The 13809-nt window shown below is 49.1% G+C and overlaps 2 protein-coding genes across 8 annotated transcripts in view; one reads left to right on the top strand and one right to left on the bottom strand.

Moving 5' to 3' along the window:
- LOC134491916 (zinc finger protein 91-like) overlaps window positions 1-13809 on the top strand; it is a 485354-nt gene that overhangs the window by 18013 nt on the left and 453532 nt on the right. Inside the window, exons 1-3 of one of the 6 annotated variants that reach the window (XM_063295988.1) lie at window positions 8872-8950; window positions 10653-10779; window positions 11391-13447. The exons of 2 other annotated variants lie outside the window; for them this stretch is intronic. In XM_063295988.1, coding sequence (XP_063152058.1) covers window positions 8879-8950; window positions 10653-10779; window positions 11391-13432 — 2241 coding nt within the window. In that variant the 5' untranslated portion in view covers window positions 8872-8878 and the 3' untranslated portion in view covers window positions 13433-13447. Of the gene's footprint in view, window positions 1-8871; window positions 8951-10652; window positions 10780-11390; window positions 13521-13809 lie in introns of those variants that run through there. 3 more of the 6 variants (XM_063295989.1, XM_063295991.1, XM_063295990.1) reach the window with 3 other exon arrangements.
- LOC134491967 (zinc finger protein 678-like) lies at window positions 510-4929 on the bottom strand. Of its 2 annotated transcripts, XM_063296069.1 has the most exons (3): window positions 4851-4929; window positions 3022-3148; window positions 510-2410 (listed from the first exon to the last, which is right to left on the bottom strand). In XM_063296069.1, the coding sequence occupies exons 1-3, from the start codon at window positions 4920-4922 to the stop codon at window positions 1068-1070; spliced, it is 1542 nt and encodes a 513-aa protein (XP_063152139.1). In that variant the 5' UTR covers window positions 4923-4929; the 3' UTR covers window positions 510-1067. The 2 variants fall into 2 exon arrangements, with proteins under 2 accessions (XP_063152139.1, XP_063152140.1); XM_063296070.1 differs by lacking the exon at window positions 3022-3148 and having other exon boundaries at window positions 4851-4925.

Genomic DNA, 13809 nt, shown 5'->3' with positions numbered 1-13809 from the left:
CTGCCGAGAAAGAGCCCTTTTTACTTGTTCCAGTTTGGAAGTGGTATTTTCCTTGTTCTACAAATACAAAGCTTCCTATGAGGGCAATCTAGGAATCTTGGAGACAAGCCTGCAGATGGCAGTCATAGTGATTTCACCATTAGCTTTTTTATGGAACCATTCTAGCTTCATTCTGGAGAAGAGTAGCCCCTCCCTCCCCTCTCTCAAACTAGATTCCTAGCACCCTCGGTGGACTTTTTGTTGATTTGCCATGAGATTGCTCAGCCAAGATCACAGCCTTTCTGAGATGCAGGTGTTTCCTTTTGCTGCCAGTCTTGCCACTGGTCTCTATGGTCTGCAAGTTGGAAGGTTCACCATTGGCTAGTGTGCTCATGAGGAATGCACAGCCAGGGGTTACTAAAATAAATTATGGGTCCAGATTATTGCGAAAGTTTTCAACCTTATTCAAACCCTCAACTTGGCCTTGGTTATAAATGAGCATTTGAGAAATGTCTCCCTTTTATAAAAAAAGAGAATTACAAAAATGCCTTGGGAATAATGATATTCACAATATTTTAACAAATATTATTTAATTAAAGGAAAATATAAATTAGAAAAAAACAAATGTAGATCTTTCTTCATGGCCCAACCATTCTTTTGTAGAATGGCCTTAGATCTTAGTCTCAAAAAAGTTGCTCAGCTGCAAATTATATGGCCTCCCGCCCACAAGTTCATTGCTGAGAAGTCAGTTCATTGTTTTGACTGAAGCTCTCTTAAATCTTCTTACATGTTTAAGGTTTTTCTCAGCATGAAACTCTTTCCAAAAAGGAAGGTCCTGCAAAACAATGGATCTCATTCACCATTTGATTATCCATTATGAGTTGCTCTAATTTTACGACTAGAGGTCTTCCAAAATTCCATATAGGGTTCCTACCTTCTGCCAATCATTCTATGGGAAACAAGGGACTTTGGTCACTGGACTTTTTCATATATTCTCTGCATCATACAAGAACGCTCTGCTTTTGTATACATTCTTTGTATTGAGCAAGATTTATATGGAAACTAGAATCCTTCCAAATTCCACGTCCTCATATGGCTTCCACCTTGTGGATTCCTTGATGAGAACTCAGGTCAAAATTCCGACTAAAGCTTTTTCCGCACTCCATGCATTTATAGGATTTCTCCTTTAAATGGATCCTTCTATGGGTAGAAAGGTTGCTGCTTGTATTGAAGCTCTTCCCACACTCCGTGCATTTATAGGGTTTCTCCTTGAAGTGGATCCTTCTATGGGTAGAAAGGTTGCTGCTTGTATTGAAGCTCTTTCCACACTCTGTGCATTTATATGGCTTCTCTCCTGTGTGGATTCTTTTATGAGAAGTAAGAGCAGTGCTCCATCGAAAGCTCTTTCCACACTCCATGCACTTATAGGGTTTCTCCACCGTGTGGATTCTTTTATGGGAAGTAAGGTCACTGCTTTGGCTGAAGCCTTTTCCACATTCTGTGCATTTATACGGTTTCTCCCCAGTATGGATCCTTTTATGTGAAATGAGGTTACTACTCTGACTAAAGTTCTTTCCGCATTCAATACACGTGTAGGGTTTTTCACCTGTGTGGGTCCTGACATGGAAAGTAAGACTACTGCTGTTGCTGAAGCTCTTCCCACACTCCATGCATTTATGTGGCTTCTCCCCTGTGTGTGTTCTTTTATGTGAAGTAAGGGACCAAAATACACGGAAACTCTTCCCACACACCGGGCACTGGAACGGCTTCTCCCCAGTGTGAATGGTTTGATGGGAAGTAAGGCGCCTGCTCGTATGGAAGCTTTTTCCACACTCCCTGCATTTGTATGATTTCTCTGGTGTGTGGATCCCTTTATGAAGAGTCAGGTCACTGACCCTCCTGAAGCTCTTTCCGCACTCCGTGCATTTATAAGGTTTCTCCTTTGAGTGAATCTTTTTATGGGAAGAAAGGTTGCTGCTTGTATGGAAGCTCTTTTCACACTCCAGACATTTATATGGTTTCTCCCCTGTGTGGACCCTTTTATGGGAAACAAGGGAACTGATCTGACGAAAGTTCTTTCCACACTTCGTGCATTTATATGGCTTCTCCCCTGTGTGGATCCTTTTATGGGAAGTAAAGGCAGGTCTCCACCTGAATCTTTTTCCACACTCCATGCATCTGTATGGTTTCTCTCCCACACAATCTTTTTTGTGTAGAGAAAAAGGGAACGTCTGGCTGGAAGCCTTCCCATCCGCCATGCATTCATGCTGTTTTCCTGTAGTGAGTTTTGGGCAGCTGTTCTTCCTTCCATTTTCTGACTGGTTTCTCTTCTGGATTCTTGGTTCCCTTTGATCTGCAAGCATCTCTTTTCTCACTTTCTGACTGGTCCTTTGGAACGGCCCATCTTTCTCTTGTTCTTGCTCATTAGCTCCTGAGGGGGGAAAAATGAAAATTTTGGCAAGACTTGGGAAATAAAATAAAACACGTAGAAATAACTAATCTTCCTGCTGAATTTCTGCCAATCCTAGCAAATTTCAACAGAGGTCAGATTGGATGTAGTAAGGAATCACTGGAAGATTACTTTTAGGTGTGCCCGGAGGGACAACCGGAGAAAGGAGAGAGCCAGTGACACCTCGATTGCTATCCGTTTTTTCCTACTGAGCCTCAATCACCTGCCATTTCCTATTCATTCGACTCTGAATACAACTACGCAGTTGCAGAGAAATACGTCTTGCCGTCAGTCACCTAGTAACCCTAAATCAAATGACTGCATAGAGAAAAACTGCGACACGGCTAGGAACCCAGGGCTCAGGATGATAAATCAAAAGGCAGGTGGGAAATGACCCTAAGAGTGAGACTGAGAAAACACCAATGGTTGCTGGGCAAATGTGAACGTGGTGGGGGTTAGGACCATTTTCCTCGGGCATCAAGAGGACAATCTATGATTTCACATCATCTAAGGAAGAAATTATTGACCTTCCCAGATTTTCTTCTCCCAGCCATGCCTTTTCTTAGAGGGCAGGGCAGAGCAGGGGCCCTTACTCAGAGAGGCCACATTCCTCAGGTTCTCCAGCATGACTTCCCGATGCAGGGCTTTTTGGTGGGGATCCAGCTGAGACCACTCCTCCTCGGAGAAATGCACAGCTATCTCCTCAAGGGACACGTGACCCTGGAAAAGGGGGGAAAAAGATTCCCATTAATAGAAAAGATTTGGAAGTTCTCCCCCTTTGTTCACAGTCCCAAAATAGAGACGTGCAAGAGATTAAATGGGTATTATTTTGCAGGATGCAGAACTGCAGGTGACAAAACAGACAAGAGCTCCCAACCTCTGTCTAACAGGACATTACGGGCAGCCTTTATCAACCAGACTGATCTGAAATGACTTTCAGCACCACTCAGGCAAAGGAGCCACGGTATCTGTCTAGATCAATGGGCCAAAGGCCTTCGGACACGTCACTTATCAGCGGTTGGGATCCTTCCTTTAGTTGCTAAAGGAGCTGCTGAGGGGTTCCTGCCTAACTCTTTGCACAACGGCACACGTCCAGTCCCATTTTCAGTCTAGGAAAAACAGACCCAATGATACATTGAGAATTAGGAATAAAGCCCGGCCCGGACATTTCTGGGAGAGTCGCAACTTTAAAACACTCCCACGTAAACCTTGCAATCAGGGAGTCTGATCGATCCATAACAATTGGATCATTAACTTATTTACCGTATGCATGGAATTAACACAGTGATCCATTTTAAAATTGGTATTCATTGTGAGGCGGCATTCGTTTCAGAAAAAGCTATGAAATAAAGTAAAAATATGGATAAAAATAGCAATAAAAAGAACAAACACCGACTCTAGGACAACCTGCAGTGTGAAGAAAAAGGAGAAAGGTCCCTGTAACAGGAAAAGAAGGCAACAGAAGAAGGAGAAGTCTAAGGAAATCTGAAAAGGAAACCAAATAAAAGGCTAACTGAAATCAGAGCTAGGAGACAGAAAAGGAAATCGAAAAAAACCTCTACCGAGAAGACTGCCAATAAAAATTGTGCCGAAACTGCACTCTTACACAAGGTCTAAGCTACATCAGAAGCTGAATGATAATCCGCTACTCCAAAGTTTTATTTACACACACACACATCCGTGTGTGTGTCTGTGTGTGTCCGTGTATGAAAAAGAAAATGGAGCTCTTGATGTCTCCATCATTCTCGGTGAGAATGATTGCTGTGTTTCAATCTCAGCACGAGTTCCATCCTATTTTCACATCACTGGCAGCCAAAGCAGGATCGTGACATGTTCTCACTCCACGTGCAGTAAAAAGCAGAAAACCAGAGGACACAGAATAGCCGTCTTCGACCCTTTTTGCCCACCGCTTGATGAACAAGTTCATAAATTCTTTACACTTTTCAACTGCCTTGGGAACCGATTATGGAAAGATCCTTAATTTTTCCCAGCAGATGATCTAGAAAGCTGCAAATCATCTGTCAGCCTTCGAAGAAACTCCTCCCCTCCATTAGATTCACTCTATGAAAAAAAAACTGCAGTCTCAACAAACATTGATGCGGAAGAGAGAGGTCCCTCGCTTCCCTGTACTTGCCACCTTCTACCTTTATCATGACGTTTTATTGTAATTCCTTTGATTGTTGTGGCACACCCAGAGCCATTGAGAGTCACGTGGCACGCAACTGAATCAATTACTACTATTTTACTGTGTACAGATGAGAAACTTTTAAAAATTAATGTGACTTCTAAAGAAGCATCTCTCAAGGCAGACATCTTATTTTATTTTATTCTATTCTATCTCAGGAAGGAGGCTGACCTGATTGTGACCGAATTGCCCCCTTCCATGTCATTTTGGAAAAGCAACATTATACCCTCCTGCTACCTGAGCTGCAGATTCAGCTGCTTTTTCTGATCCACCATAAAGAGGAGAAAATCCCACAAATAGGACCGACATTGTTGCATTCCCTGTAAGGAGACAAAGAGGCGAGAGCAGACTTTTTTTTTTTTTTTTTTAAAGCATAATGAATATAGGGAGATATTTTCCCAAGAGAATCCAGAGCATGAGAGAGAGCTGGAATTTCTCTGGGGAAATTCTGCTGGCTTGGAAAGACCTTGTCTTACCTCCTGGGAAATCCCATCCTTGATCTTTCTTGGAGAGCCCTCCGAAACAGAGCTCCTGAGAGGGATCTGCCAGATCCCTTCTTCTCCTGGGATGTCCACTGACTTCCGCTAAGAAGGACCTCGGGATCTAATTGACCAAGTAGAGCAAAGGAGAAAAATGAGGGAACAGCACACAGGAAGTAGGATCTCCTTCTTTCCAACTAACGAACTCCCCCTATGTCCATCGATAGGGAAGGGAGGGAGGAATGGACGAACTGGAGAGTGGACTCTGACTTTGAGTGGCCTTTCCCCCCAGCTCCCGTGGGGGTGTCTTCACTGGACACGGCTCCTCGTGTTAGCTCAAGGCTCGTGTTAGCTCAGCCACACACGTGCTACATCAGGATGACGTGTGGTTGTCCCCTGGCGGTGGCTAATTCATCCGTGAGAAGAGGGGATGGTCCCACCAATGCTCAAGCAGACGCTGACTTACCCCCTCCTCAGGAAGACATCACTGGACTGGGCCGTTTTGAACCATTTCTCTCCTATCTCCAACTCCCCCGCCGCTCTCAGTACCTTCCCCTGCTCCACTAGGCCTGGCAGGAGCGGCATTCTTGGGGTCCCATCACTCAGAGAGTGTCATCCAGGGGGACGCAGAACGTGGGCCTTGTCTGAACCTGCCCTCTGAAACACCCCCCCCCCCGAGAGTACAGCGGCCCCAACCTTGCCAGTGTTCCCAGGCATGCGAATTGGGAGGTGAGCCTGCGAGATGTCGCTCTTCTATCGGTCATCGGGGTTGTCCCCGGTTACCATTATAGGTGTTATCATCCTGACGGCTGTTTTAGCGTTCTCTTTTCATCTGATGTTAACTGCCCAGAGCTGCTAGGACGACCGGCTGAAGAGCTCCGAACACCCCCCGGGAGGTGCAGTGGAACCGCTCGCCGACGGAGCTCGCCGTGTTAGTAAGGGCGGAAGACTCTGCTCTAGGCTAGGGAAGAGCCCGACTACACCTTCAGAGCATGCCCTTCTCTCACCTGCCGCTCCTGCCGCTCCTCCGCCCGGCTCAGCAGGAAGCCCTCGGCCAGGGCCACCGCCTGGCAGCTGGTCTCGGCTCCGCACTCCCGCACCCAGCGCTCCGCCTCTGCGGGCAGGACGGCCAGGAACCGCTCCAGGACCACCAGGTCCAGCATCCGCGCCTTGCTGTGTCTTTCTGGCTGCAGCCACTGGCGGCAAAGGCGGTGGAGGCGGCTGCACGTCTCTCGCGGCCCCTGGGCTTCCGGCCGGGGGGCCTTCCCGAAGTGCCCGGGCTGCACCCCCGCCCTGCCGGCGCCCCCCTGCGGGACCTCCCGCCCAGCTCCCGCCCGGCTCCCCCGACGGCTCCCCGGCGGAGCAGCAGGCGGTGCCCCCCCGCCCGCCGCCCCTGCTGCGCGCCGCGCCTCCATCGCGCCTCTCTCCGGCGCAGCCCGCGGGACGCCCCCCCGCGCCTCCTGGACCGCTTCACGCCCGGGGCGCATCCTGCTCGGAGCCGCGGAGCCGCGCCCGACCCGCGCTAAGCGTCACGGGCCCGCGGCCGAGGGGCCGGCGAGCTTCTCCCGGCCTTCCCGGCCCGTCCCCTGCGGCCTCTCCGACGGCTCGCCGCGGCGCCCCCTAGTGGTTGCTCTGCAGAAGGCAAGGGGGCCGGCAAGGGAGGGGGCGAAGGGGTTGTGCGGAAAAGCCTCCCCACCGCCGGCAGCCCCCGAGCCTCAGGAGGGAACGGGGCATGCGCACGAGCAGCGGGCGGGTGGCACGTGGGGGCTGTGGCGGAGCGGGGCAGGAAGAGACGCCCGCGGCCGCTGGCGAGGCCCTGCGGGGAGGGAGGCCCGGAGGTGGGTGGGAGCCTTTCCGTGGGGAGCGGAGCGGGCGCGCCCCTCGGCTGCGTCCTGAGTCCCGGGAGGTGGGCTGCCGGCGGTGGGGAGGCTTTTCCGCACAACCCCTTCGCCCCCTCCCTGCCGGCCCCCTTGCCTTCTGCAGAGCAACCACTAGGGGGCGCCGCGGCGAGCCGTCGGAGAGGCCGCAGGGGACGGGCCGGGAAGGCCGGGAGAAGCTCGCCGGCCCCTCGGCCGCGGGCCCGTGACGCTTAGCGCGGGTCGGGCGCGGCTCCGCGGCTCCGAGCAGGATGCGCCCCGGGCGTGAAGCGGTCCAGGAGGCGCGGGGGGGCGTCCCGCGGGCTGCGCCGGAGAGAGGCGCGATGGAGGCGCGGCGCGCAGCAGGGGCGGCGGGCGGGGGGGCACCGCCTGCTGCTCCGCCGGGGAGCCGTCGGGGGAGCCGGGCGGGAGCTGGGCGGGAGGTCCCGCAGGGGGGCGCCGGCAGGGCGGGGGTGCAGCCCGGGCACTTCGGGAAGGCCCCCCGGCCGGAAGCCCAGGGGCCGCGAGAGACGTGCAGCCGCCTCCACCGCCTTTGCCGCCAGTGGCTGCAGCCAGAAAGACACAGCAAGGCGCGGATGCTGGACCTGGTGGTCCTGGAGCGGTTCCTGGCCGTCCTGCCCGCAGAGGCGGAGCGCTGGGTGCGGGAGTGCGGAGCCGAGACCAGCTGCCAGGCGGTGGCCCTGGCCGAGGGCTTCCTGCTGAGCCGGGCGGAGGAGCGGCAGGAGCGGCAGGTGAGAGAAGGGCATGCTCTGAAGGTGTAGTCGGGCTCTTCCCTAGCCTAGAGCAGAGTCTTCCGCCCTTACTAACACGGCGAGCTCCGTCGGCGAGCGGTTCCACTGCACCTCCCGGGGGGTGTTCGGAGCTCTTCAGCCGGTCGTCCTAGCAGCTCTGGGCAGTTAACATCAGATGAAAAGAGAACGCTAAAACAGCCGTCAGGATGATAACACCTATAATGGTAACCGGGGACAACCCCGATGACCGATAGAAGAGCGACATCTCGCAGGCTCACCTCCCAATTCGCATGCCTGGGAACACTGGCAAGGTTGGGGCCGCTGTACTCTCGGGGGGGGGGGGTGTTTCAGAGGGCAGGTTCAGACAAGGCCCACGTTCTGCGTCCCCCTGGATGACACTCTCTGAGTGATGGGACCCCAAGAATGCCGCTCCTGCCAGGCCTAGTGGAGCAGGGGAAGGTACTGAGAGCGGCGGGGGAGTTGGAGATAGGAGAGAAATGGTTCAAAACGGCCCAGTCCAGTGATGTCTTCCTGAGGAGGGGGTAAGTCAGCGTCTGCTTGAGCATTGGTGGGACCATCCCCTCTTCTCACGGATGAATTAGCCACCGCCAGGGGACAACCACACGTCATCCTGATGTAGCACGTGTGTGGCTGAGCTAACACGAGCCTTGAGCTAACACGAGGAGCCGTGTCCAGTGAAGACACCCCCACGGGAGCTGGGGGGAAAGGCCACTCAAAGTCAGAGTCCACTCTCCAGTTCGTCCATTCCTCCCTCCCTTCCCTATCGATGGACATAGGGGGAGTTCGTTAGTTGGAAAGAAGGAGATCCTACTTCCTGTGTGCTGTTCCCTCATTTTTCTCCTTTGCTCTACTTGGTCAATTAGATCCCGAGGTCCTTCTTAGCGGAAGTCAGTGGACATCCCAGGAGAAGAAGGGATCTGGCAGATCCCTCTCAGGAGCTCTGTTTCGGAGGGCTCTCCAAGAAAGATCAAGGATGGGATTTCCCAGGAGGTAAGACAAGGTCTTTCCAAGCCAGCAGAATTTCCCCAGAGAAATTCCAGCTCTCTCTCATGCTCTGGATTCTCTTGGGAAAATATCTCCCTATATTCATTATGCTTTAAAAAAAAAAAAAAAAAAGTCTGCTCTCGCCTCTTTGTCTCCTTACAGGGAATGCAACAATGTCGGTCCTATTTGTGGGATTTTCTCCTCTTTATGGTGGATCAGAAAAAGCAGCTGAATCTGCAGCTCAGGTAGCAGGAGGGTATAATGTTGCTTTTCCAAAATGACATGGAAGGGGGCAATTCGGTCACAATCAGGTCAGCCTCCTTCCTGAGATAGAATAGAATAAAATAAAATAAGATGTCTGCCTTGAGAGATGCTTCTTTAGAAGTCACATTAATTTTTAAAAGTTTCTCATCTGTACACAGTAAAATAGTAGTAATTGATTCAGTTGCGTGCCACGTGACTCTCAATGGCTCTGGGTGTGCCACAACAATCAAAGGAATTACAATAAAACGTCATGATAAAGGTAGAAGGTGGCAAGTACAGGGAAGCGAGGGACCTCTCTCTTCCGCATCAATGTTTGTTGAGACTGCAGTTTTTTTTTCATAGAGTGAATCTAATGGAGGGGAGGAGTTTCTTCGAAGGCTGACAGATGATTTGCAGCTTTCTAGATCATCTGCTGGGAAAAATTAAGGATCTTTCCATAATCGGTTCCCAAGGCAGTTGAAAAGTGTAAAGAATTTATGAACTTGTTCATCAAGCGGTGGGCAAAAAGGGTCGAAGACGGCTATTCTGTGTCCTCTGGTTTTCTGCTTTTTACTGCACGTGGAGTGAGAACATGTCACGATCCTGCTTTGGCTGCCAGTGATGTGAAAATAGGATGGAACTCGTGCTGAGATTGAAACACAGCAATCATTCTCACCGAGAATGATGGAGACATCAAGAGCTCCATTTTCTTTTTCATACACGGACACACACAGACACACACACGGATGTGTGTGTGTGTAAATAAAACTTTGGAGTAGCGGATTATCATTCAGCTTCTGATGTAGCTTAGACCTTGTGTAAGAGTGCAGTTTCGGCACAATTTTTATTGGCAGTCTTCTCGGTAGAGGTTTTTTTCGATTTCCTTTTCTGTCTCCTAGCTCTGATTTCAGTTAGCCTTTTATTTGGTTTCCTTTTCAGATTTCCTTAGACTTCTCCTTCTTCTGTTGCCTTCTTTTCCTGTTACAGGGACCTTTCTCCTTTTTCTTCACACTGCAGGTTGTCCTAGAGTCGGTGTTTGTTCTTTTTATTGCTATTTTTATCCATATTTTTACTTTATTTCATAGCTTTTTCTGAAACGAATGCCGCCTCACAATGAATACCAATTTTAAAATGGATCACTGTGTTAATTCCATGCATACGGTAAATAAGTTAATGATCCAATTGTTATGGATCGATCAGACTCCCTGATTGCAAGGTTTACGTGGGAGTGTTTTAAAGTTGCGACTCTCCCAGAAATGTCCGGGCCGGGCTTTATTCCTAATTCTCAATGTATCATTGGGTCTGTTTTTCCTAGACTGAAAATGGGACTGGACGTGTGCCGTTGTGCAAAGAGTTAGGCAGGAACCCCTCAGCAGCTCCTTTAGCAACTAAAGGAAGGATCCCAACCGCTGATAAGTGACGTGTCCGAAGGCCTTTGGCCCATTGATCTAGACAGATACCGTGGCTCCTTTGCCTGAGTGGTGCTGAAAGTCATTTCAGATCAGTCTGGTTGATAAAGGCTGCCCGTAATGTCCTGTTAGACAGAGGTTGGGAGCTCTTGTCTGTTTTGTCACCTGCAGTTCTGCATCCTGCAAAATAATACCCATTTAATCTCTTGCACGTCTCTATTTTGGGACTGTGAACAAAGGGGGAGAACTTCCAAATCTTTTCTATTAATGGGAATCTTTTTCCCCCCTTTTCCAGGGTCACGTGTCCCTTGAGGAGATAGCTGTGCATTTCTCCGAGGAGGAGTGGTCTCAGCTGGATCCCCACCAAAAAGCCCTGCATCGGGAAGTCATGCTGGAGAACCTGAGGAATGTGGCCTCTCTGAGTAAGGGCCCCTGCTCTGCCCTGCCCTCTAAGAAAAGGCATGGCTGGGAGAAGAAAATCTGGGAAGGTCAATAATTTCTTCCTTAGATGATGTGAAATCATAGATTGTCCTCTTGATGCCCGAGGAAAATGGTCCTAACCCCCACCACGTTCACATTTGCCCAGCAACCATTGGTGTTTTCTCAGTCTCACTCTTAGGGTCATTTCCCACCTGCCTTTTGATTTATCATCCTGAGCCCTGGGTTCCTAGCCGTGTCGCAGTTTTTCTCTATGCAGTCATTTGATTTAGGGTTACTAGGTGACTGACGGCAAGACGTATTTCTCTGCAACTGCGTAGTTGTATTCAGAGTCGAATGAATAGGAAATGGCAGGTGATTGAGGCTCAGTAGGAAAAAACGGATAGCAATCGAGGTGTCACTGGCTCTCTCCTTTCTCCGGTTGTCCCTCCGGGCACACCTAAAAGTAATCTTCCAGTGATTCCTTACTACATCCAATCTGACCTCTGTTGAAATTTGCTAGGATTGGCAGAAATTCAGCAGGAAGATTAGTTATTTCTACGTGTTTTATTTTATTTCCCAAGTCTTGCCAAAATTTTCATTTTTCCCCCCTCAGGAGCTAATGAGCAAGAACAAGAGAAAGATGGGCCGTTCCAAAGGACCAGTCAGAAAGTGAGAAAAGAGATGCTTGCAGATCAAAGGGAACCAAGAATCCAGAAGAGAAACCAGTCAGAAAATGGAAGGAAGAACAGCTGCCCAAAACTCACTACAGGAAAACAGCATGAATGCATGGCGGATGGGAAGGCTTCCAGCCAGACGTTCCCTTTTTCTCTACACAAAAAAGATTGTGTGGGAGAGAAACCATACAGATGCATGGAGTGTGGAAAAAGATTCAGGTGGAGACCTGCCTTTACTTCCCATAAAAGGATCCACACAGGGGAGAAGCCATATAAATGCACGAAGTGTGGAAAGAACTTTCGTCAGATCAGTTCCCTTGTTTCCCATAAAAGGGTCCACACAGGGGAGAAACCATATAAATGTCTGGAGTGTGAAAAGAGCTTCCATACAAGCAGCAACCTTTCTTCCCATAAAAAGATTCACTCAAAGGAGAAACCTTATAAATGCACGGAGTGCGGAAAGAGCTTCAGGAGGGTCAGTGACCTGACTCTTCATAAAGGGATCCACACACCAGAGAAATCATACAAATGCAGGGAGTGTGGAAAAAGCTTCCATACGAGCAGGCGCCTTACTTCCCATCAAACCATTCACACTGGGGAGAAGCCGTTCCAGTGCCCGGTGTGTGGGAAGAGTTTCCGTGTATTTTGGTCCCTTACTTCACATAAAAGAACACACACAGGGGAGAAGCCACATAAATGCATGGAGTGTGGGAAGAGTTTTACTCAGAGCAGTGACCTCATTTCCCACAGAAGGATCCACACAGGGGAGAAGCCATATAAATGTAGGGACTGTGGGAAAATATTTCGAAAAAGTAGTTCCCTTGCTTCCCACAAAAGGATCCACACAGGGGAGAAACCATATAAATGCACCGTGTGTGGAAAGAGCTTCAAAAATAGCAGCAGCCTTTCGAGCCATAAGAGGGTGCACACGGGGGAGAAACCATATCACTGTATGGAGTGTGGAAAGAGCTTCACACAGAGCAGTTCCTTTACTTCCCATAAAAGGATCCACTCAGGAGAGAAAACTTATAAATGCACTGAGTGTGGAAAGAGTTTCAGGAGGAGCAGTGACCTTACTTACCATAAAAGGATCCACACTGGGGAGAAGGCTTATAAATGTATAGAGTGTGGAAAGAGCTTTAGTATGAGCAGTTCCCTTGCTTCCCATAAAAGGATCCACACCGGTGAGAAAGCATATAAATGCATGGAATGTGGAAAAGGCTTCAGGTGGAACAGTGCCCTTGCTTCCCATAAAATGATTCATACAGGGGAGAAACCGTATAAGTGTGTGGAGTGTGGAAAGAGTTTCCAAAATAGCAGCAATCTCTTGACCCATAAGAGAGTCCACACAGGGGAGAAACCATATAATTGTATGGAGTGTGGAATGAACTTCAGGAGGAACACTGACCTGATTTCCCATAAAAGGATCCACACAGGAGAGAAACCATACAAATGCATGGAGTGTGGAAAGAGCTTTAGTATGAGTACTAATCTTACTTCCCATAAAAGGATCCACATGAAGCAGAAGCCGTATAAATGCATGGATTGTGGAAAGAGCTTTACTCAGAATGGGAACCTTACTTCCCATAAAAGGATCCACACTGGGGAGAAAGCTTATAAATGCCTGGAGTGTGGAAAGAGTTTCAGGTGGAGCAGTGCTCTGGCATCCCACAAAAGGATCCACACAGGGGACAAGCCATATACATGCACAGACTGTGGAAAGAGCTTTACTCAAAACGTTCAACTTACTTCCCATAAAAGGATTCATACAGGAGAGAAACCTTATAAATGCACCGTGTGTGGAAAAAACTTCAGTAAGAGTGGTCATCTTACTTCCCATAAAAGGATCCATTCAGGGGAAAAACCATATAAATGCACTGAATGTGGAAAGAGCTTTAGCCAAAGTGGTACCCTTAATTCCCATAGAAGAATCCATATGAGGGAGAATCCACTGAAGTTTGTGGAATTTGGGAAGAGCTAGAATTGTTCTGTTTCACACTGGTGAACTTGTGTGAAGCAGTCATAGAAGTAACAAGTGTGCAATTTTTCCTAGGTTGTATTTGTGTACTAAGGCCACAGTGGGGGGAAAACACCACTGGCTAGGGGAAATTGTACATTTCCTTTATTTATTGTATCTTTACGGTGAATTTACATTAAATTTCTGAAGTATTTGTAATGCTCTTATGCCCAACTTGAATTTTTAACCATTTTCTTCCTTCACGCTCCAAAGTGGCCACATTTAACAGAACGTTGGGCATTCTGAATGCCCCGGCCCTGTGTTCCTTTCTTAGTACATCAGCCAGGGGTGAACTCTCCTGTTCAAACCCCCAGACCTTAGAGGCAGGTGGCAGGAGTGGC

Source organism: Candoia aspera, chromosome 2 (genome assembly GCF_035149785.1).
Source record: "Candoia aspera isolate rCanAsp1 chromosome 2, rCanAsp1.hap2, whole genome shotgun sequence".
Taxonomy (NCBI): Eukaryota; Metazoa; Chordata; class Lepidosauria; order Squamata; family Boidae; genus Candoia; species Candoia aspera.
The sequence above is the reverse complement of the archived record's forward strand: the minus strand, read 5'-3'. Positions and strand labels throughout refer to the sequence as shown.